At 35.7% G+C, this 26,554-nt stretch overlaps 1 protein-coding gene across 4 annotated transcripts in view; it reads right to left on the reverse strand.

Moving 5' to 3' along the window:
- jing (AE binding protein 2 jing) overlaps nt 1–26,554 on the reverse strand; it is a 131,621-nt gene that overhangs the window by 32,205 nt on the left and 72,862 nt on the right. Inside the window, exon 1 of one of the 4 annotated variants that reach the window (XM_089704034.1) lies at nt 7,255–7,484. The exons of 2 other annotated variants lie outside the window; for them this stretch is intronic. In XM_089704034.1, coding sequence (XP_089560160.1) covers nt 7,255–7,274 — 20 coding nt within the window. In that variant the 5' untranslated portion in view covers nt 7,275–7,484. Of the gene's footprint in view, nt 1–7,162; nt 7,485–26,554 lie in introns of those variants that run through there. One more of the 4 variants, XM_089704035.1, reaches the window with a different exon arrangement.

Consider the following 26,554-nt stretch of genomic DNA (forward strand, 5'->3'; position numbering starts at 1 on the left):
GGTAAGTGCCTTCATTTAAGTGATAAATTTCACTTGTGTTAGAAGGCGCTTCTCTTCCATAACAATTACTAGACATTAGCAATTAAAAGAAAGCTTGAAAAAATAAGGTAATGTAAACAAAAAAAAATACTCTAAAATTGGTAGATTGGATGTATGTGTGTGTGTGTGTGTGTTTGTGTGTGTGTGTGGTGTTGGTGTGTGTGTGTGTGTGTGTGTGCGTGTGTGTGTGTATGTGTGTTCGTATGGTTTTGTTTGTGTAATGTACAAGAATTTAAAAAATGTGATTGTGTGTAACTTTAAAAAATGAATTTAAAAAATGAATTGTGTGTAACATACGTTTGATGTAAACCAAAAACCGATTATTTCTTCACAAAAAATGCAAATAGCTTTGAACTATGAAGCCGTAGAGAAATTGAAATCTTCCTTTGATTTTCGTTCCAGTTAGTTGGTTCGATACCGTCGAATGCCAATAATATAATTTTGGATATAGCCCGCGACCTAATTACTCTAATTGACCGATGACCTAAGCATTGATTTCTTATTAAACACAGCGTTACACGTGTGAAAGCGACAGTCCCTGACTATGTACCTTCGTGTACCTTTATTCCTTTTAGCATGCAATCTTTCGTTGAAATGTAACTAATAAATCCGATCTACATCTATATGTATAAAACTCAAAAGTGACTGATATAGTGATCTATCAACGCACAGCCCAAACCACTGGACGTATTGGGCTGAAATTTGGCATGCAGGTAGATGTTAGGACGTAGGCATCCGCTAAGAAAAGATTTCCCGAAATTCTTGTGGGAACGGGGAAAAACGAGAATGCACGTACAAAGTCGTGGGCGGAAGCTAGTATTATATATCCTACATGCATTGACCACTAAACCAGTATACTGTATAGATTTTTAATACTTTTAGTCAGCGTGTTTAAAATTGGAAAAAGGGTTAGCAAACAAATTTCTTGTAATTTTGTTATTTACATACTCTTAAAAGCTTTACTCTAATGTAAAAAGCATCACAAAATCGTAACCATATACCACGCCCAACATCAAACAATAAATCTAAATCAGCATACATCACTCGGTGTCCAAACAGCTTTCAATACGGGATGACTTGAGCGAGCAATGTTTACGTAAAGAAACAAAAGGCTCGTCTCATTGCATAATGCCCTCCTTCCGTCCAGCCACGGTACCACGCTACTGCGAACCGCATGATGTATAACGCATTCACGATTTAATAAATTACAGCTGTTCCTATCTCCAATCTTTTTCTTTATTTCTGAACGCAATATCTGTCTTAATTGTTTGTTTGGGTGCACTGTGTTTCGCGTCGGTTTAAATCAAAGAAATGGTTGAGCAGAGGTTATTTTGAAATTATAAACATTACACAAAATATTTTATATAGAAAGCACATGTTAAAATGGATATGCCTCACTTCAATACGAGTGTTGTTCACTTATAAATGGTTCGGGCTTTTATTGGCACATCTACATTATACTACTCTTATGTTTACGAGATTTTTATGTACCCTCGATATTGATGTTTGGAAAATGACAACTTATCGTTTACCGTATATGCTTTGAGTATCGTGGTAACAACAGTCCTTAGTGAGTCCTTTTTCTTTATATTAATTTATACCGATTGTTACACAATTGATGTCAAAAAGCTCTCAAGATGTCTCTCTCAAAGAACGAAATGCCACAGAACGAAATAAAGAAAGAAGAAGACGAAAAGTTTAATTGAAGAACAAGATTTATTGATGCCACCATTGAGTTACTATGTACTACGTGATGCTACCTGACGAAATAATATATTGTACGAAATATTTAACGATTAATGAAGTAGCTATGAATATTAAGACGTTAACAATAAATCAATAATGCGGTAAACATGACAACCGGTTAACTGACAATTTGTCGAGCCCCAACATTCCACTCTCAATTATAAATACTACGATTAAATAATCGATCTGTCAAACTTGACTTTTAGCGAAATTGTCTTCATTATTTATACTCGTTTTGTGTTGAAATTATTTAATTTTTATCGAACATAATGTTGCTTTTTGCTTTAATTATACATGATCCATTATGTATAATAGTGATTAATGCATCAGCTTGTTTTTTTGTGTTTAATAGGACGATTTTGTATATTGCGATCTTCTATCTCTAGTCATGATTTCAAACAAATAATAAATTAACAATACATATACTTATTTTTTTTAACATCGAATAGAAAATTGTACCTATTATTAATAAATCAAACATTACAAATTCGCTACGGATGTAATAAATATACACGTTAATAAAATATTCCAATAATTTAGCACAATAGGCCAATTTTGGACACCAAAATAACAGCTGAATATTTTATAGACACAAATATCATAAAGAAAATCCTCCAAATAAAAGGCAATTTGTTCAAATAGAAAGATCGAATCTAAGAATAATTTAGGAACTAAATGAACAATAGTCCTAGTGACCCGATGAGGTCATTGACACACATGAAGTGATGATGTAATCGCATTGTAGTGTCGTTTACTACACGTCTGGTTTAATGAATGGACGATTTCAACTACGCTGACGTGGAATGTACGCTTAAAACAATTCAATTGGTTTTTACGTTCTTGTGTTATCTTGATGTTTTTAATACTTGTATCTATATCGGAGCCAGTAGGCTGTTGGACTGGTTCGTGGGATTGAATAAGTCTACAAGAAGGGCGCTACTTACAAAGTTACAAGTTCACATTATCACCTAGTAGATTTTTGAACTGTTCAAAGAGGTCTATGTTTATTTTGACATATTATGCGGGTGTGTGTTGTGTCATTGTGTGGAAGTGTATATGAAAAAAAATGAAATTTTAACATTTTTGTGGATTATAGGGTACCTATTTGGAAGAATTTTTGATATAATTTCTAACGATTGCAAGCATGCATTTGATCGAACGTTTTAAATAACAAATAGGTTCATATTTTACCGGCTTGTTATACATTTTTAAATTTATATACCGGACATTTTAGGTATTTTTCCAAAGATAGATTTCTACTTACGTTGTGATCAATACCTATTTAGGATATATTACCGGTGCTAATAATTTCATTTTTAAAACTTTCAGTGTCTTAAAAGAACCTTCAACATACCGCCTGATTCATTCATATAAAACGTCACTTTTTTATAATAAAAATTGTAATTTTCCGCGCCAATTTGTCAGCATTCATGAATTACATTGCAAAGAAATACACGAGATAAATTTACAGATTGAATTCTTATAAAGCAAGCCGGAAGAGCAAAACGAGTAAAAAAATAGCACCAACATGTGACATTGCAAAAAAATAAACAAAATGCAACAAAATAAATGCATTTCCAAAGATAAACCATCAGATCCGTGGAAAACCGGTCCCGACCGGTTTTGGTGAACACAAAAACGTAAAAAATAACATGCTGAAGATTATATTGTTAAAAAAACGCACAAAAAACCCTTTGTTGCGTGTGAGATGCTTACAAAAAATGCATGGAAAAAATTAAACAGAAACTCGGTAGTCGGCCTGATGCACATCAATGTAGGGTTACTTAATACGAATTCCGTGAATTATTACTTGTCTTATTTTTTATTAATGTACGTAACATAAGTATCATTTATATAAATTAAATACATATAGAAAAACTACAGAACTATTGTTTAACTAGGTGCGTGTAAAAATAAATAAATGATTGCGTAAGTATAAATAAACCATAACAATATTATAATACAGATCATAACGTGATCTGTATCGAATAATTTGGCATTACAATTCATATAATATCAACCATAATTCATAGAATATTGTGCAATGAAATATCCCATAATCACAAACTCTACCCTTTTAAAACTCGTATCTTAATGACATGCACATTCCAAATAAAGCCACACAACCTGAACAAGTGTAACAACTAACATAGGCAACAAAAAGTTAGGATTTAAAATACTATCCGTTACCAGCTCCGCGAACTGAACCGTTAAATCTACCGAAATAACAATATGACAAAAACGCTGGCAAGACAATACTCATAAATAATTCATTAGCAGATGCCTCGTATCGTTAAATTATCGATGAATCATTATAGACCGGGAGATACTGACACAAAATTTCGAGTCATTTGTAACAAGGATGGCGGTTCTACAGGGGTCTTAGTACGCAATGACAAAAAGAAAAATGATGGTGTGAACGCTGGTACCGGTGGCTTAGTCGCGTGGGCGTTTGTCGAACTCGTCGGAAAAATAGCGAAAGTCAAACGATTTGTAACACAAAAATTTTAGAATTTACCGATAGCCCATAAAAAAGTAGTAGGCGGTAGTGTCATGCCATACTTTTCCGGTGTGACTTACAGCCCGCCATACCGACGCGAATGTGTTGATTTAAATAAAACAATCATTCAACCATTTGTACCAGGCTAACTTTTGCACAGGTAACTATCGTCGTGCAGCCATTTACGAAAATCGCCATGCCATACTTTTCGGACGATTCCAAATGGTCGCCATACCGCCGAAAATCTGCAAAAAATTTTTATTTCGCCAAACTTTTTGTACCAGTATTGCATTTTGATTTTTGGAGAGTATTTGATAAAATGTGACCATTATTATATTTGCCATACTTCTAGTAGGGGGAAAAAGTGCTGTTATACTTGAAAACTTAATTTATTATTAATTTATATAAGTGAAGATTTCCAACACTTAGATCTTTGAAATTTTGTATTTATATTTGTTGATCCTCAAACTTACAGGAAAAATAAGTGCCATACTGTTACAAATCGTTTGACTTTCGCTATTTTCCGACGAGTTCGACTAACGCCCACGCGACTAAGCCGCCGGTACCAGCGTTCACGCCATCGTTTTTCTTTTTGTCATTGCGTACTAAGACCCCTGTAGAACCGCCATCCTGTTACAAATGACTCGAAATTTTGTGTCAGTATCTCCCGGTCTATTAAGCTAATGCTCCACAGACGAGATGACATTGAAATGAAATAGGAGCGTGGCGTTCGTTGACATCGTATACGTAATATGCGATAACATCAAATGTGCTAATATTTCCTGTACGCGTAAACATTCAAAATCCTGTATGAACATGAATATGCATACCTATGTAACTATTTAATTTTATTATGAGATCTATTTTAAAACGAACCGTGTACATTCCTACATTTGTACAACGAATATTAATTGAGGACAATGTAGTTTTTAAACACATTCTCTACATCTAAATTAAGTTTATTCATTAAGTAATTATAATTTAATTGAACATAACAATATCAATTAAATTTTATTCTACGCATGAATTATGTGGACAAAATTATAATCAACGTGTTATGTTGCTACTACCATGATGTTTATATTGAAACGCTTATAAAGAGACAAGTTCCATGAATTTTAAACTGCTATTACTTATTTGGAATCATGTAAAAAAATCTTTTATGATACATTTCAATACCGAGAAATGAATCACATAACTGTAATGTACCTTTAACTTTAAGTCGAAACGTTATACTATGTTGTAAAGATAATAAAAGCTTCAAAGAAAGCCTAATGTTTAGTTTGTCTAATGCGCTTATCTTTTGTTTGCCTCTCGGCCATAAAAGTAATTATCGTAACAATATTACATGACTCAAAACATCTGTAACAAGAAATGCATCTACTAGCAAGAAATGTTATAATCACAAAGAAACAAAGAGTAAAGACGTAATAAGCCTTATTACTGGGAAGCTATATAACAATGAGCAGAGTTATAATATCCGCAAGGATGCCGTGACCAATGTCCCACAGATACGTGAGGAATTACAATTATTTCCTGCTTCTATACGACTGAGGTTGCGAAAATGTGTGTCGATTTGAGAAATTATATTTTACTCATCGTTCTATAGTGATTCATAATTATGTATCTTGTCATTTGATGACACAAAGATCAGAAAGTTCGATGTTAATCAAATACTGAAATAATTTCACAGCAAATTAGTAGAAATTATGTTTTTACAAGACTATGAAAAGGTATAAGAAATAGAATACAATAACAGTAAGACTACAATCATAAACCTTACAGCCAGATAATTATAAAGTATCTAATGATCCACGTTCATCAAACAAGTATAGACAACGAACTAGAAACAGAAAACTAATTCCTAGCAATTACAAGTGCCTGCAAATCGTTGTTAAATTCTAATTGACGTCTGACAACCCTGATCGAAGTGACTGCCGCGTACTTCTCATGCCTTTTTAGTCATAGATGAACAGCGATAAAGTATAGATAAATTATTCTGTAAGGAAAACCGGAAGGTCGGCCACAAGGTGCTTGATGCACCTGCCATATCCAGACCTTTAGCGTAATGCCTTGAGTGCAGCGTGCGATCCGTAAACAAATTGTTATTTTGTTTTGACTTATGAATATCGATTTTGCTCGATTGCAATCATCATGTTTATTGCGAAGTAATTGTATGTTTGCAGAAACGTGTTCTTTTGCGTTTGTGCTTTTGCTTCACTTTTACTTTAGAAGTTTAAAGCGTGGAAGAACTTAAATATAGTTCTCTTGTAACTCTAGAAAGTTATATCTTTTATATCCTTCCTATCCTTTTTATTACCGTTAGATAACATGTATCACGAAATTCTATAATTTGAATAAACTAGCTATATTACCTATTCTTTTTTAAACTTTTACAAATTAATAATTATTTATGTCAAAATTAATTCAGAGTCTCAACATAGATTTAGTTGAAGGTTGCACAATAATTATAGCGTTAGCAATAATATGTATTATTATGCTGAATATCGGTTTCCAGGAAAACAGAGGACATTTCCTAGACATACATTATCCTCACATATTGTTATGAATGGTTACTACGCACTACAACACTTTTATTTAGTAAATAAGTTGGCTTTAGTTAATAAATAAGTTCTTCAAGTAAATAAGTTCTACAAGTTCTTCAACTGTTCGTATACGTAATTTGATATTTATAAGACCCAGAAGTTTTTACAATACATCCAAAACTGTTAAAAAAGCGACTGCATAAAAAATTACAATACGTCCCTTGCCGAATAGGGTGACAATAATATTATTATTGTTGAGACGTGACAAAAAACTTCGCCCTTTGCGCTACTAACGTAAAAAAGCGCCAAATATTGTGCCGGCGTTGCTTACCGATCGCGATCGAACGGCGGGCTATCGGACAAGGATCGTCACGGGGCGACCGTTCGCGCTCATGCATGGCGTGTAAGGCTCCGGATAATCACCTCGGTCGATGGTGTAACATAACTTCGCATCTCCCAGCGCCGGCGGTCAGCTCCGCAACGGTAGAGCACTGCACATCCTCGCCATCACACACTATCGATCACACTGGCACACTAGTACACGAGGACACTGCGCGGCACTGTCGCGGCAGTCGCGGCACACACGGGCGGCGCGCTCTATGAACACCGATGCATTGGCGGCAGTGCGCCGTGGTCCCGGGCGCGCAACAGCTGACAGGAGGCGCAGGCCCCCCCGCACTGCCGCTCCCCCCGCGCCCGCGCGCGCTGCCGGTGCGTGCCACACCCCCCACCTCGCCCCTCGCACCTCTAATCCATTATTTACGGACGGCCGACCGGTTTCGGCCGCTTCACGACGACCGTTCAAATTAATGCCCTTCCTATGTCCGGCCTCAAACGCGATAAGATTACGGTCGACGAGCTGCGACCGGCTCCGAGTCCTCCGTCCTAGCTCGTCAGTCGACGGCCGTCTCACGTTGCATTCGACGGCAGTGCATAAACCGCGAGCGACATAAAACTGGTGCACTTTTATGACAAACGTGGCTGATATAAGAATAGGGCAGTTGAACGAACCAAGACAGGCATCGGCCGGTACTGAAGGCACTAAAATGCCTATAACCCGAGTGAAATATTCTGTTGTAAGCCACAAATGTAGAGTTAAAGCAGTAAATCAACGTAGAGGCCGTAAAAACGCTGTAAAAATAGAATTGGATAAGAAATGCCAGCTCGTCTTGATGCGCTCTTTAAAGCATTCGCTCGCACTTAGTCATAATACGCGACTGTTAATCCAAAGATAACGTCGTAATGTACCCACATACAAAAACTTTCTCAGTCGACCCCCCGCACTCGCCGAGTTTATCTAAGCATTTATCTTATTTCCTTGAAAACAACTTAAAAATTACATTCCTTATCTCTGTTCTTGGAAAGTAAATCTGTTGAAAACTCCTTATATGTAGTATTCATAGAAATTAGAAACCATTGTTTTAACAATTGCAAACTCTTTTTACGTTACAGTAGTAATTAGACATTTAAGTTTTACATGTTTTAATTTTTCTATTCATACATTCAGTATCGCAACCGTCTTCCTGAAACAATACGCTAATATGAACTAAGAAATACCAACGCAGTGTATCGCCTATTTTTAGCGCAATCGAAAGCGACAATGAAACATTTATTTTATTATGTTCGAGAATGACGAAAGTAATAAAATCGCCGCGGGGAGGTTGTAAATTCGAATATCGTAAGTAGAACAAACAGCACAGAAATACACGACATTATATTAAGACCACCACATCGATTAGCTTCCGTGAATAAAGTATCATATTCTGTTCTAATGTCCGAAGGCATTAGGTATCTGTAAAGTAAGCAGCGTGCGCTCGTATGGAGGTCTTCGCCAGAGGGTAGTTCATAGTGTTTCATTACAAAGTTCCTAGTAACATTAGCGCCGAGCGAGTAGGTCCAGAGATACCTACTCCGGGATCCACTTTCGGACAGCCATAGAAATCACGTAGTTCGCGGAACTTTGTTACCTGTGGTGCGGCAGCGCAGCGCGCCAAGGTGAACGCTCGGGCCAAGGACGAGCCGCGCGGCGGGGAGGGACGCGGCACGACCCCCCTCCCGCGCACCCTCGCCCCCACTTCCAGTAAAAACGCTCTGAACCTTCGAGGACGAACGATACCCAGCAAAAAACGGCCCCAACGACGGAACAAATAGAAAACGTTTGGAAAAAACAAGAACAACAAATAACAGGGGTACCGGGAACGAGAATGTAGTTACGTTGTTAGATGTCAGAGTTACAGTTCGCATGTCACCTGCGCCTACGCAGACGGGTCACGCACTAAGGCAGCATTCTTATGATGTAATAGACGAACTATTAAAGAGATAACGGAAGAGACGGGGAACCGGATCGATTGCCGATCGACCAATGATCGCACAAACTTTTTTTATTTTGTATTATCGACATCGAATGCAAAATAAATTAAAATGTATTTTAATTCCTACGCTGAGTAAATAAATCGATAACAATTCAGTACATAAATACTAATTAGGTTGTCCTAGGCTAATAGAATTCACGTTAATTTAAAATAGCAACGATACAATCGAATTTATAGGAAGGCCACTCCGGCCGATAACGACGTTCAATTCGTCAGCTATAAAATAATAGAGGTTACGGTGACGAGCCACTGTATCGTCCACATTACATCACCGTTCACAAATAGCCTGTCCTGGAGCTAGCGTGCAGACTACACGAGTGCGTGCGCTGCGAAGTGCCGATGCCGGGGCTCCGCAGACCACGCGCTTCTCTAACCGAGCACACACTAACACGAGCGAAAGAGACGATAGCCTGTTACAGTTAAGCAGGAACTCTATTTATATGCAAATATAACCTCGGACTCGACACCTGTTTGCGTATTCTCGGCGACGCTTTGTGGCTACTCTGTCTCCGGTATCCTTTGGATTATGGAATACCAAGTTAACATAGCGTATAATTAAATTTATCCACATCAAAGTGTGAACCTTAGCTCGTTGCTTTAAGCGAGTTTACCGCACTCGGGGACATCGTGTGCACAGAAAACGTAATCATTCTTTTTACTTGCTTTGTCTCGAAATTCATTATGCAAAATTAATTACTTAATTCTTTTGTTCAAAATGTCATCCACCCCTACATAATTTATTTTAACTTCATTTTAAATACGTTGGCTTACTTATATTTTTGTAAAGTCATATACCTAAGGACAAATTTGCATCGAGTGATGATTTACGTACCAACAGCGAATTTAATTAACAATTAATCACTAAGGATTATAAATGACACTTTATGCAGTTGTGATAAAATAGAAAAGGTCAGAGCCTTAGGGTCAGAGATTGTATAATATCCTAACCTCCAAATTCCTTGGAATAAATGTATTCTCCAAAAAAATAGGATGAAATTCAGTTTGTAAATTATAAATTAAGTTCTAGACTCTAGAGATAGGCAAATAAGTGAAAATGTGTAAAATTTATAAAATAATGTAATTTAGACGATCCAAAAATTTAATTACAATGTCCAATACACAAACAAATATTGTGCAATCTGAAGTCAATAGGTAAAGGTTATTTACCTCCTGTCGGAAATTCGCCAACTTTATAAGCGGCTTATTTCGCAAAACCACAGATTTCCAATGCTCACTCGTGTTTGATTAATCAATTCCCCTTGAGGTTTTTGCGCTGTCACTTATTTCCATTAATGTCATATCTCCACCCACACCCCCTTGTGCGTGGAGCAAAGAGAAGAATGAGAGCGGGGTTAGCCCGTTCATTTATCATACTCGGACCGAGCCGCGCCTGAGTGTGTTTCTATGTACGGCTGCGTCCAGATAGCCCGTCCTTTATTTTGTTTACACGTGTTACTCGAATCGCAATGGATTGGCGATTGTAAACTCATACATTACGAATTCTGGATAAATCTTTTGTTTTGTTTGTCTCCTTTATTTTTATGTGAAGTCGTAAGGAGAAATCAACAACAACGATTTTAAGCACTATTGAAATAGAAGTGCAACGGCCTGGACAATAAAACTTCCTGAATATAGACAAAAACCTCATAAATGCTGTTAACCATAAAACATTTATTGCCATCAACGTACAAATATTAATGAAAACTTCGTTCGTTTACAGAATTTCGATGTTTGCTAATCCGAACTCGACCGCAACCCATTAGTTAGATTTACGGATGCATTAACATTTAACATACAAACGATGATGATGAAATGAGTTGCATGCATTGCTGCTTACATTGAGCGTGTTGATGCGTGCTTGTGGACAACATGACTACAGCGTGCAATGGATCTCTTGGCACAGTTTCGTACCACTGTTAGACGATGGTGTTATCGGCCTGAACAATCATATCATCGAGTCCGAGATCGACGCCCGCGGCCGCGGTGTCCTTGGTTGCCCTTTTGGGCGATGCTCCTCTGACACTATTGTATGCACTGCGCCACGGATTCGTTTACTACGAGTTTTACTCGTTTCTTTGTGTTAGATTTATCATGCTTTTACTATATTTAGCTCATCGCGCACTAATTTAATTTACATTTTAACGCTTATCTGTTTTGCACGCTGTTCTTAATAAGCTTGTGTTGAAAGAAACAATTTCTTTATTTGTCCAACAGTTCCGTGGATTAGTTATACCACCACTAATATTTCAAACCATTCAATAAATTGCAAAATGGAGGATATCCAGAAGTTTTTCTTCTATTAATTTACTAGAAACGTCATTAAAATCAAAGCGAAATCTTTACCGGCACTGTTAGCTGGTCCGGAACGTTGATTAATTATTTTTTCAAAGGTGAGGTAAGGTTATCGTAACCAGATCTCGTATTATTATCCTCAGTACTCGAGTGCAAAATCCATTACGACGGCAATGACCGACGTTTTATGACATTTAATTAGGATTTAACTGAATAATTACTGCAGTATCTCTGCTGTAACAGATTGGGCACGAGCCCGTAATGTTCGACCTTTGGACACCATTTTGCGTGCACGGGATATATAAATATGTACATTCTTTTTCTCTAACTTTTAATTTAATATTACTACTACTATTTACTATCTGAAACTTTACAGAGTTTTTCGTACCACAATTCTCTGTAAAAACAGAGTAGAAAATTGTGATATTTTCCCCTAATATTTTAGGAACATTCTGGACTCAAGGAAATTATCAAATTAAACTTTTTTTTACCAGTTAATCGACCAACGACTCGACGCTAGATTAAATCTCTAAGTAGAAGTGCTTTGCCGTCATGTACACGTAATGTAATAATAAAATTTTGCACTTTGATGTCGGTAGCCAGTTCACAGGATCGAGGGGTGGAAAATCACCCGCGGCGCTTGCTTCCGTAACATCTCTCAATTTCAAAGTCGGGGTGTCGCGTCGGAGGGCGGCACTAACCCGGACTCCAGTTACCGACGCCGCTTTGACCTACAAACGAAAGCTCTTTCCACCGTGAATACATTTCTTTGCATATCCCTTTTAGAGGGACCTGCGTCGCGATTGTAACGCCGTTTTTTATAAAATTGACGGCGTCAGTGGCTTACTTTGCTCTCCATACGGATCTTTGAATTTTTTACGAGATCAAGTCGGTTACAGAAGGAATTTCTGAAGGGGTGGATTATGTTAAATGGATTGATCCCTTAGAAGTTATGATTGACATTACAGCCTTGAGTGAAAAGTTGAATTCTACTTCAGATGCCATGAGCGTATAAATAATAAATATTTATTTTTCTGTTAACACTTAATTTGTTAATGGTGTTCGTGTATAACATACAGTATACAAGTGCGGTTAGTCTGAAGTAGGTATTTCATTTCTAAAGTACTTGAAGTGAATATTTAAAGTGCGTGAACAAAAAAAAGTTGAGTACATTCGGATGTTAGTATCGCCCACAGGTAATCGTTAATTACAACATCACGGCACCTCAATTTAAACTCTACGTTCTAAACATAACAATATTCACTTATGATTAGTAACGGGTCGTTAAGTTTCACAAGTGTGACGGAAAGGGCCAAGTTTTATTCCAAATAAACATGCACAAATATAGCACAATGTGAAAAATCTGATAAAGATGTTTTAAGCATTACACACGTAATAAAACATTTACTTGATAAATTGTTACAAACCCTAGAAACAAGAAAGAATGATTCCCAAAACCGGTTTTAGATAGCGCTGTCACCCCAAGACGTGTCTAAATCCATCGCGCACTTCCCTAGCAACATCAGAGAAGCGTTATAAATTATCCATACACGTAAAATAAGGGGCATACAAAAAGAACAGTGGCCGGAAAGGGACCGCTCGTATACGATAGCGACAATTTACCAATCAATCGCTCGCTCGTCTAGCATTCCAACCGTGGAGCGCTTCAAGCGCTTTCGATTAAATGGCTTCGTTTCGCTTTTTACTACTGCATATTATTTTATTTAAAAATGTACTATTTGTACAAGATTTTTACAACAAGAGTTATAAGCGTTGACACGAAATCTCACTAAGAGCAGCAGAAAATTGCAATTTTTGGCACAAGGCCGTCAGAAAATACACAGTTTAAAAAGCGTTCTTGGACTACTATTTTTATTCAACTGAAACAATGGAAGAATAACTACGCACTAGACACAAAGAACGCGTTCTTCAAAGAAATGAACAAAGACTAATGAAAATATACGAAACAGAATGTTCTTATTTCCCGGGCAAGGAGTGGAATTCGCCTTCCAAATATGTGAGGGCGTTTAGAGATCTAGCTAAAACCGGTTAAATGTAGCACGATACCATAGCACACATTTAAATAATTGCATGATTTAACATTTTGGACTATATCCTATAATTTTAAAATATTATATAAAAAATATTATATACATATATGAACAGCATAAAAAGTGAAAACAATCCATACAGCTAAAATACTGATAAAACTTTCATAAAAAGCACTAAAGTGCTGTCAAGCAAACGAGGGCACTTTTTATAGGCATTTAACAAATTTTCCCAATATGAAACAAGCAAAAACAAAGCGGATAGAGCTCTGTAGCGGCAAAAGGGAACAAATAATAGGTCCGCGAGCCACGCACTGCCGTCGATTGGGCGTCATCGCCGCTGACCCCATTTCGGGAATAACTTACATTTTTACCGACTGCAATGGACAATATTCATGGCAAACGTTTTAGAGATAAATTAGACCAATCCTTTTTATAATTAACAATGTTTTAACAATATAGGATATAAATCGTCATCGTTCATTTAAATCAGACAATAGACAACAAACGAACAAACGGTTCAATATTGCTAATCAGAGCAGAAATACATATGAAAATATAGCAACAAACACGGCGTTGCACCTCTAGATTGAAAAAGCCGTGTCCTATAGTGTTACACTTATAATGTATACGGGCACGTTTAAATTAATTAGCGGCAACGAGTTAGACTGGATCGGGCTAAGGTTGAACTCATAAATCTTGGAGGCGGCATTAACGCAGAAGGGCAAAAAGGGCGAAAATCGCGTACCGGCGGCCCCCGCTCGCCCAGATAAACGGATTTAAGGCGTCAGGGGACATTAAGATTTAAATATTCGTTTTGTTTCTTGTCTTTTGTAACGTGCAGGGTATTCTGGAAAATGCCGGACGTCGCACGCGTGACGGAGTTCCTATTAGGATCGATTTTAATTACCATCCGATTTTTAAAGCTGAGCTTATTCAAGATAACGTCTCATTCGATATAATACCCGGTAATTAGTAACACGGCGTATGTTAAAGTATTTCGAGCGTATATCAGAATATATTATCGATAATGGCAAAGACAGAACTATACATTAGCGTTGCTAGATCAAATCTCGTGTCAATTAGATGGCAAGCGACAACGGGCCCTTCGCTTATCTGTAGTCTGTACAATGAATGATGATAAAACTCTGCGATCTAACAAATGCATCATAAACTATCAACGATCGGATAAGTTACAGTGTGATAGGATTACATCAAGATAAATTATACATCTGTTACTATATTTATAAACTGATTTTTATAGATTTTTTGTTCACCAATACTACAGAACCAACATATTTTTCTTCGAATTAAAGTTAACAATTTAATTTATGGTTACGTGTTTTGTGTAGCTATATTATATGGTTATTTAGCAAACATCAAATTCATCTCGCACGGCGGTACCCACGCACGCTGCATTCGCAATATTTAACGGTAGACGCGAAACAAGGCAGATAAGAATATCCAATAAATCTTAGCTCAATCTTAAAGCTAGACATCAATTAGGGACGTGTTGGAAATATTAAACATAGCTGCCTTGGGAATTTATATATTGTAATGCATTTACAGTTTCGTCTATTAAGAAGACAGTGGGAATTTAATCTATCAGTGTCATTTTAATATGTATAATGAATTAGTATTTATTTTAGCAAATGTTAAACACCTTGCTACATTCCTTTGAGATTCATCTTAGCATCTTGCTATTTATCTTACAAAGAAGCTTAAGTTTATAGCCATTTATATCAATATTCATATTTTTAACGTACCCAAATCAGGGTCAAAAACGGTCTAACGGCATAATTCTTACTAACCTCAAGGAGGAACAAAGACAGTATAAAGCGAGACAAAAAACAGCAAAACGCATCGAGTGCAATTACTAACTATGTATTACGTTTGTCGGTATGAGATAACAGAGCGCCGACAAAGCTGCGGGTTCCGATCAGGGCTGCCACAACGAGATTATTCAAAACATTAATACTAAAAATTTCTAGATAATTTACTAATTAACTAGAAATATTTAAATAAATAATTTGTTGTCTAAAATATACCCTTCTGCCTACAGTATCTTTATGATATTTGTTATCGGAAGCTATCATATTATCGTTGTGCTAATAGCTTTGAAATCATTGTGAAATTCTTTGTATGAATTCTCTCGTTTTTTTCGTTCAAACCTATTTCGACTATAAGTCGAATCTGGAAACTTTTTCTATTAGGTATACATTTTACGCTATCTGCCAACCCTACGCCAGCGGAAATGTTCTCTCCTCTAGTGCCCTATTTATATTCTGCAAACCGCTATGCGGCACCGATGTGCTCAAATACAGGGATGTCGCTACATAATGATCCCTTCAACTACCAATTCTATCCTTTGACTAATGGTGTCGTTTGTATAGACAAAAACTTGGCACTTAGGTGGCTTGTGTGTCGTAAGGAAACAGCTGATGACTGTAAAAGTGGTTAAGGCGTGAGCATAACAACGAAATGTCCTGGGTTTATTTTCAGTAAGAAAAATAATCTTGGTCTGGTATAAAATGTTATTCTCCTACTTGCCCGTAAAAAAAAATTGGTTAGTGAAAATGCGAAAAGTGTCTGTCCTATGGGACGCGCTGTCTAAGGGAGACGTGACTCAATAACTTATATCAAAACTGCGTATAATATTCTGAACAACGTTCCCAGATCAAGAGTAAGTGAAGCAACGCAGGATTTACGTATTTTAGTAACATTATACAGTTCGATTAGATTGAATTCACAACTCCGTTGTTAGCGGCAATAGATTGTCTAAACAAACACCAAATTGGCTGAAATGGCCCACAATTTCGAAATAGATTCGATATCAATTCAATGTTTACTTGCAACTTGAGTTATCAGCACTTACCTGCTAAACTACCTGGCTCCGTGGAAGTTTCTAGTAATAAAACTTTATAGTTTGCCCTTCTCTTATCTACTTTTATTACCTTCGCCTTATTCCCTTCGAAACTTTCAAACTTTATAATGGACGTTGACGCAAAGTTTCATTTTAATATTCTAATTTAATTATCTGTCTGCGCGGTATATTTTAGACTTGGGAGTTTTAATATGATTATAAATAAGTTTTTGGTTAGATTAGGTTTTAGGTACTTAATACTTATTTTCAAACAAATCTTTTATCTATTCAGATGAAGAGACACAGCTGCATTGTGAATAATAATTAATCAACTGATAATGAAGACTTCGAAACAAAATCGTTCAGCCACAAAAAGTCAAGTTCAAGGTCTCTTAAATAATTTAAAAGTAGATAACAATACGATAACGTATCTCTTTAAATTAGATAGCGCACACAATCACAACCTTGTTCTCCTAAATCCTTGCTTGACAACTATTTTCTGAGTCGAAACTCTTATTTATCGGAAACCTATAAAATCACTGGAAGATAACAGCTAATGTGGCAGCGGAGTCTCGATTGGAGCTCCATCTATCCCTGAATTATCAATTCGATCGAGTTGGGTCGTACGGCGTACCCACTTCACGTCAGAATAATGGATTTGTCAACAAGTAACTCGAAACGGTGAATTGAATTACGAGGGCCCACGCCGTTTGCACACTTTAAATATGTATTTTATAATTGGATATCCTAGTAGGGTTCGCTTTGTGCTCGAGAGTTTTTCTGCTGTCTGATCATATTTTACGTAATGGAAGTAAAGGTTTAGCTAAAGTGGAAGGAAATAATAAATGTAATAGATCCCGTAACAGCTGTTATGCCCTTTTCATGGTTCGACGAAAACACGGATTCGAGCCTTTCTACAAACTTATAGCAAGACTTTTGTTGTGCTTTATTTACACAAAGAACATGCAATATGCTTGTATTTTTGTGAATTATTACTAGCAAACAAGTGTACGCAGGAGGCACTGAACCACATAAAAACCTTTCAAATACAACATCAATACATATTACGCCACTGTTATTCTAACCGTACCACTGCACTCTTATACATATGCATGCGTTATATGTATACCTATAGCTACACATGCACACATGCATGCCGGTTCAAACGAGAGACCGCCCTGTAAGTGAAGGCTGGAGGCACGTTTGGTACACCTTTGATCTATTCTCGCCTTACCAACTATATATTTATACATTGAAAGTTGAAACTAAAGCATTTTCGGAAACTTAAAATATTATCTAATTTGGTGTTATGAATTATGACTGCGGCGGGATTGATAGTGATATCGAACGATTATACCAACAATGATTAAGCAAATTAAATCAGAATTTTAATAAAACCGACTTGATGCTAATCGCAATTTATATTATACTAGCTTCCGCCCACGACTTTGTACGTGCATCCCTGTTTTTCCCCGTTCCCGCAAGAATTTCGGGAAATCCTTTCTTAGCGGATGCCTACGTCCTAACATCTGCCTCTACCTGCATGCCAAATTTCAGCCCGATACGTCCAGTGGTTTGGCTGTGCGTTGATAGATCACTATATCAGTCACCTTTGAGTTTTATATATATATAGATTTAGCTTTTTAATTTTTATCGATTCAGTAAAAAAAAGTAGGTATATTATTATATATTAGTTTATTTTTTACATTCATTCATACAGGCAATATATACCTATAAACCAATATACAGGCCTGTAGTGTAACCCTACCGCCGCCGGCCGGTCCGGCCGACCCATTCCCACGTCACTGCCCCAACGTACCTGCAAACAAAACAAAAACATTTTACAACTGCACTTTATGTCAATAAAAATAACATTTGGAACATAACAAATTAAAACCCTCATCGACTTTTGACCGGCTGTAAAAATCAACCATCAAAGTGGAACATTCTTAAAAAAACATTATAATGATGATGTCTATGTAGTTAGTGTTTCCTTATCAAATATCATGAAAAGAATACCTTTGCCCTTACAACAGTTATCACTTCTGCGTATTTGTTTTATTTAGAAATGTTTTATCTAATACATTGCACAACTCAATGAAACAAGTAACTAGTAACTTCTTACTTTTTTGTCAAAAATCTCGTGATCTTACGAAACTTGCAAAATCTGAATGAAATAACGCTATACTCGTAAGCGTGTGTTACAAATCTGTTTAGAGCGATGTTTTCAATTCGCAAAGCGGCGGCAAATCTCACGGTATGATAATAGCGACTACACGAAGTACCGATAAACGCTAACAGATAAAGGTGTAACTAGGCGGAAACTTTTTGATATTGTTTGATATTGTTACGTAAGTTACTCCAAATTCTGCTCGTGTAATTACTGAATGAGTTATCTACAGACATGCTTACGTTGATACCACGATATTTTCAATGTTGATATGAATACTTAGAATAGTGAGATAGTGACACAATCGGTGATCTTTTTTGGGTAGATTAGTTTTGCTGCGAACAATGTAAAAACCCGGTTTCTTTTAATAAAGTAATGGGTTTCTATTATCGTAGTATAATGATGATATGTCAAAATATTATAGCGATGATTATGATTGATAAAAATTTAAAAGTCAATTTTATCCAACATACAATCTAAACCATACATATTAGAAACTAGGTTTCCGCCCGCGGCTTCGCCCGCGAAGTCAAAGAAAAACCCGCATAGTTCCCGTTCCCGTGGGATTTCCAGGATTGTGTCATTTTCCCGGGATAAAAAGTAGCCTATGTCCTTTCTCGGGTATCAAAATATCTCTATACCAAATTTCATGAAAATTGGTTCAGTAGTTTAGGCGTGATTGAGTAACAGACAGTCAGACAGAGTTACTTTCGCATTTATAATATTAAAGTATGGATTAGATTGAAATTAGATTCGTAGCGCATTATAATAGCAGCAAGCAGGGAAGTTTCCGTACCATATAATATTATGTAGACACATTACATAGCCAGTGTGAACGTGTTAAAGAGCTTGCATGGAGTGTGGGAGGACTCGTACTGAGGAAGAGGTCCGTCCGCTACAACGTGTTCTCATATTTACAAGCTCTTTAGATACTTTTCTTATTTCTTAATACGGAATAATATGTTAGACTAGCTGCTTGACTCAGCCAATTTCTAATGGTATTTTTTATCGATTAAGCATTTTTCGAATTTTTCAGTTACATACAATTATATAAATAATTCCACTTTATAATATTAAGTGTTATTTATACCTCGTATTTCATGTTCTGTACTAGGTATGTAGAATTAGATTTAACTTTAATGATCACTAGTCTGAACAATATATTATTTTATATCTACAGTTAATAGGACAGGTTGTTAACGATTGTTCTCTAGTTTCTGTCCACTAAGTTCTATAGATTTATGATACAATCGAAGGTTGATAACAATTTTCACTATATGCCCTGCTAATGCAATAGTAGCCAGTATTTAATTTTACGTCAACACTACTTTGTATATTCTTATCGGTATAAGAGAAATGCAATATTAACAAGAAATCAGTAAAGTTACAACAAGCTGCTATCTATAATAATTATGTTTTATGAACACTAAAATGGCTATCATAACTGGTTATAAGCTTTAAAATCGAAAACTGTACGTGTACAGTGTACACTAAGCTCATGAATATATATTTATGAACATTAATCTCAACATATTGCTTTTGTAAAGTCCAATAGAGATGTAAAGTTATATTTAAGACTTTATACTGAGTAAAAGGGATATTTCGTAAGTTTAGTTTAGTTGGAAGCATTCGAGTACACTTCTATTGTAAACAGCCCGCGCGACGTTGCCGCACCGCGCTATTCCTCTAACCACCTGGTACCTGAGACCATGTTTATTGACACTGTTCGCCTTACCAACTTCGATCCTTTCCAAAGAAATGCTTCTCTTTATTTAACTTTCCTCGTCAACGAGCTGCTAGACATTTGACGTGGGTGTATTTGTTTTTGTTAATCTACGTATAATATATCGATTGTACTTTTTAGACGATTGTTATCAATATTATGTTAATTTTAAGGTGTTTTCAATTAAACTACAGCAGCATCTTTTGGTAAAACTAATACGATATTGAGTATTTTTGTATGACTACTGCATAAAGTCAATCACACAACACCTAATATACTTTTGGAAACATTCTACAGCCTAACCTACCTATATTTATAATACATAGAAGAATCTAAACAAGAATTCCAAACTCCCGACGTAGATCGTCAATAATGAAAGTGATCCTCTATCCTTCGCGGCGAGTCGTCAGCACGCAGCGCGCACACAACCCTGCGACGCCCAAACGAGGGGATAGTTAATCCCCTGTCTATTTCAAACACGTTTTACCTCATTCGTTTCGCGTCCAACAAAAAACTTATTAGATTTACTTGCTCGCTCGATCAATACACTGCTTATTGTGATTTGACACTCGCGTTTGGGGGGCAATCTTTGATGTTTGCAACATGTTAAAAAAGTATATTAGAAGTGTATGTAATCAATAAAACGCATTAGTACAAAAATAGCTTATTGAACTTAACATGATTGTGTATTTTGTATCGTTTTTCTAAAATTGTTTAAAACTTGACAAATTAAAGAATAAAAAAAGAATAAAACATAAAGTTGGAATCTTTTAAAACACGAAAACCTAAAACTAAAACTGTATTCAAATTTCAAAGTGCGTATCATTGTACCTACGTAACATAATACTCGAGTCGATACGGATCAAAGACATTCTTAAAAGGATCGTCAAAAATGTAATTGAATTAAGGGGCCATTGTTCAAAATGTATGTTTCTAAATCATGGTTTTTGGATAGAAATCATCATATTTAAAATCCTAAAAAAATATATAGCACAGATAAACGTTTGATCTAGTGACTTTTTTGGATAAAAACACAATATTAAACATTTAACTCGATCAAAAAAAAATCAGAAGTAACATCGATTTTGAAAGCATAATCAGTTTTATGAGAATTAGGGGAACGCTATGTTTATGAAAATTTTACATTTAATTTACTAATCAGGTTTTACAGGGAAATTTTTGGATAGATTTATAATTTAGCCCTTATTTTTTTCTATATAAAATATAATACGTAAAATGCGACTCGCGCGCACCACGTCAGTGCCGCCAGAGTCCAGCCGGACGTCATCGAAGGAGGACCTGTGCTAGTTTTGCTCCCGACCACGTTGTAGTCGCCGCTCGCGTATTAGAACCGAGCGGCGAGTAAAACGGCGAGCACGTCACGGTATAAATAAATCAGTAGTTTGATTTTGTTTGTTATCCTAGGATTATTGTTGTAAATATAAATTAACCTCTTATTCTATACTATTAAACGAGCAATATTTGCATATTAATATATTTGTTTGTAAATACAGTGTGGAAATTTTCGATGGGCCCTGGGTGAAAGTACTAGAAATACTGGAGATAGCAAATTTCCTTTATTTTTAAAAAGAAATAGAACTGCATTCAAAGATATTCAAAAATTCATTTTCTTCGACCGGGAATCGAAAGAACTATAAAATCCGTTGCGTAGTTTCAAAGATTTAAGCGTACAAAGGGACATAGAGACATAGGGACAGTGAAAGCGACTTTGTTTTATACTATGTAGTGATTTAAAAAAATTACCTTGTAAAATGTTTTAAAAATTACCTTGCCTGAGATCCTCTTTTATATGGGTTGTTGAATAGGAATAGCGGCAAAGTTTTGAAGTACTAGTAGAAAGACTATTATGATGTTGGTTGATCTGTATTCAATGAGTATGACAAATATTATTTTTATAAAACAACAATCCAAGATGGCGCCGACGAAAATTTGACTTTTTTCGTGATGAATGTCATTTTCATGGTTTTTGGGGTAGCTATTAACGAATATGAGGTCAAAACTAAAATCCAAGATGGCGCTGACGAAAATTTTACATCTTTTCGTCATGGGTATCATTTTCATGGTTATTGGGGTAGCTATTAACCAATATGAGGTCAAAACTAAAATTCAAGATGGTGCGGACGAAAACTTTACATCTTTTCGTCACGGGTGTCATTTTCAATCATTAATTGATTATTATTCAAATTGTTGTAAAATACTCACACTTTTTTAAGTTGGTTGAATACACTAACATACTTATTACATACTTATATTCAATTACATATTATTTTGCCTTTTTTATTTGTTTTACTTTTAATTATTATTACCAATATTTTCAGAAGAAAATAAATTAATGTATCCAGAACGAGAGTTTCATTTTAAACTTTAAATGTATGTATAAAATAGACCAATAAACCAGAAGCGTTCTTTATGTTGAGATGATGTTGATTCTACAATAAAAATGTTAGATTCCATGATAGTTTTATTTCTAAGAGCAAATATTTTTACGAGAAATTAAAAATAAATTATATTTTATATTGTTTCTATCGATTTTAATAATAAAGTAAAATTTGAAAAAGGAATGTTACCTTTCAGAAAAATTTGCTATCCCTAGTATTTCAAGTACTTTCCATTCAGGGCACATCAAAAACTTCCACACTGTATATATACAAACAAATATATAAATATGCAAATATTGCTCGTTTAATGGTATAGGATAAGTAGTAAATTTATTTATCAAATACATTCCTACGATAGCAAATAAAATCGAACTACTGATTTATTTATACTGTGGCGTATTCGCCCGCCTTCATAGGTCACCGGAGTTCATGCCGCGCCGGCTCCTGCGCAACGCGGGCGCAAGCCGTCTCAGTGCCTAAAATGCCTAAACTTTCAGTATAATGGGCTCTTAATATTCGCCTGCATAAATACGCTAATTAATTCCCACGCACGCAGCACGCACTGGAGGAGGAACCAGTTTCAAATTGTAATAAGTGCTTTATATTCCTGATTTTAATTCTACTTTTGTGATGTTCCTAAATATAACGACTTTTAAAAGCTATATTAAGATTTGATTGAAGTAATAATCTGACATATTTTGCGACTTACAAATTTTAATACATTTCTCATTGAAATAAGGTTGTAATCCATACTAATATTATAAATGCGAAAGTAACTCTGTCTGTCTGTCTGTTATTCAATCACGCCTTAACTACTTAACAAATTTGCATGAAATTTGGTATAGAGATATTTTGATACCCGATAAAGGACATAGGCTACTTTTTATCCTGGGAAATAGGATCGGTTTTATCCCGGAAATCCCACGGGAACGGGAACTATACGGGTTTTTCTTTGACTGCGCGGGCGAAGCTGCGGGTGGAAAGCTAGTATAGTTATAATTATAATAAACGATTTGAAAAATACGAATCGATAGTAAAAACAACTAGCAAGCAATAATAATAAATACATTATAATATCGGCTCATTGCGTGCTAAAACGTAGCTTTTTACAGCGGACATAATATCTTCATTTGTATGCGATTATAAATTACAATATCTGTTTACGTCTAAATATTTAATTGCGCTACCGCCGTCTGAACAAAAAGTTATCGTCTTGATGTATAAGCGAGTGATAAATGAAAATAGTCAGCGAGGGGGGCGCTCTCCCGCGGAGGCTGCACACATGGCCTTATCGACCCCGGCGACCGGTTAAGTGTTAGGATGTAGCGGGAAATGAAGAAAACTATGTTAATAAATATTTTACGCGTGTATTGGATGATGAAACGCTTTTAAAATAATAATATGTAAACACGTTGTGAATAAATCTACACTAATATTAAAAAGCTGAATTCACACAGAACATCCGAGAAATATGCTTTAAATGTAATTAATTAACTGATTCATAACTGTTTTTCTACGCAGTCACTGGTACTTTTTTTAGTGTTCGCTGCACGTATCGCCAAAATACATTGTGTTATTCGTTTAACAATCCAATTTTGTCGAATTTAATTATTATTGCGATACGTGAAGCGGAATGCAAGTGTGAGATTAAATCGAGACGCGACTATATCATTTTTAACGACTCTCACTTACATTGCAGATTTCGACCACCAGGCGATTTAGTATGTAGTATTTATTTACTCCATGTCAAATAATTATCGATCAGGCTATACGTGACTTGCTACAAAAGAATTGATATAAAAATTACATAAAGAAAGAAAGAAAATAAATTTATTGCCAAAAAAAAACATTACAAAATGTATCTTTTAATATAACATTATTTTCACAAAAAATTCACATTCAAACATACCCACATCCTAACAAGATTCTTGAGTGTTCATTTAGTTTAATAACAGACAATCTGTATTAACAATTATACATAATAACATGTTAACCCGCTACCGCCTATAACTCGGTCCCAGCGTCCCACTGACACGCGTCTTGTCCGGTAATAATAGCCAGCACGCACGGCCGCGCGTGTGACCGTCGGCTGCCGAAATAATTGTCCATTACGAGAATTACGATCGCCGTACATCTGTACACGCGGTGCGCACGGACGGGTTAGCTTTAATGTATTATCGCAGGAACATATTTTTGAATTTGAGAATGGAAAAAATTATTATATCATAAATGAATCATTAGTTATATTACAACAATTTATATCATAACAAACGAGTCATACTAGGTGTTGTAAAGTAATTGTGATAGTTATTTGTTTATAAACGAGCGATAGACTACTAAATTATCATTAATAGATATAATAGTTGTTACATTAAATAGATATGAGGGTATTAAGTAGATATGAGGAATGAAATCCGCTTAAAAGTCTAAAAATAGTCTTAAAAATAACTTCAATAATTACCATCAAAAACATTTAAATCAAAAATAATCAAATCCCCTACCTTTTCTAGTAGGGTATAAAAGGTACCTAAAATTTGATGAGCCCTATTATTTTTCTTTACGTTTGAAGGGTTACTGTAACAGAAAGCTTCCAGGGGAGAGATGTTTGTAATTGATTTGGTTGATTGAAACTGTGTGCACTCCCAGTGGCCAATTATATCTGACATAATATGTGCTGGTGACGGCACTCTTCAAGTTACAACCGTCTATCATAATCACAAGGGGGTTACTTCTTTATTTTGCGTCGATGAATCATTATTTTTAATGTGGGGGAAAATATACTCTGCAAGAGCTGTTTTGTTTCATGGCTGAAATATTAGGTGAAATTTTCGTTGTGCATTTTAGCTTAAAATATAAAGCTAAGTTTAAAACCTTTTGAAGAATACAGCGGTGTGCTATAAAGTAAGCTTAAGGTAATATAATAAAAAGGTATATCCAAGCTATGAAAGCACGAAAATATAAGAGAAATTTATAACAAGCTGAAGTATGAAGTATAGAGTAAAACGTGGACTATCTATCACTGAAATAATAGTATTGCTAGTGAATATGTAGCATTTTATAACATAATCAAATCGAAACGGAATCCTCCATTTACACTTATCGAAAACAAATATATAATTCATATTCCACTTGTCCGAACGCTCAAAATTATTCGAACACATTCTCAAATCACAATGCCTGCGATATTACAATGTTATGCTCGATCGCGAATAAAACGGCCCGGCTCTAAGTTGTCAGAGTGAATTTTAGTAACGTTGAACCCCGCGAGATGTATTGAATTATTCAGCGGTGCTCCACAAAAAGCCCGCACGTGTAAAAGTTAAGCAATATTAGTACGAGCATTCTCACTAGTTTTGCCGACGCCAATCATATTGTCCGGTTTTCTAGGGGACTGTATGGAAATTTGATAAATTTCAATAACCTTCGATAGGTACGTAATGCCTTCTTTAAAATCAAATATTTTCATTTTCATAGCAAATAGTCTGAGCGACGAATGACGATATTGCTTGATGTGTTTGTCCAGCTTGATTCAATTCGCATGTGTACGAAAGTTATACACGTTACATAAACGTTTATATTATATGTACTAGATTAAATAAAAGTTTAGATTACTTACATACATTTTTTTACATTCTACATAGGTACATGGCTAAAATATCGATTCTTTATCCAATGGTTAAAAATATAGAACTACGTTCACTTTCTTATCGCTTTTCATGAAAACATTATCTTCAACATACATTTTTACTAGTTAAGATTAAATATAAGCCTACGTGAGGAGCATCACATGGTACGTGCAGGCTAAAGGACCGAAGGGAACAGGGGATAAAGGGAACTGAACCCGTAAAAATAAAAA

Source organism: Colias philodice, chromosome 15, assembly GCF_061535455.1.
Source record: "Colias philodice isolate Cphi_HAF_F1 chromosome 15, ilColPhil1 Martin Lab GWU primary, whole genome shotgun sequence".
NCBI lineage: Eukaryota > Metazoa > Arthropoda > Insecta > Lepidoptera > Pieridae > Colias > Colias philodice.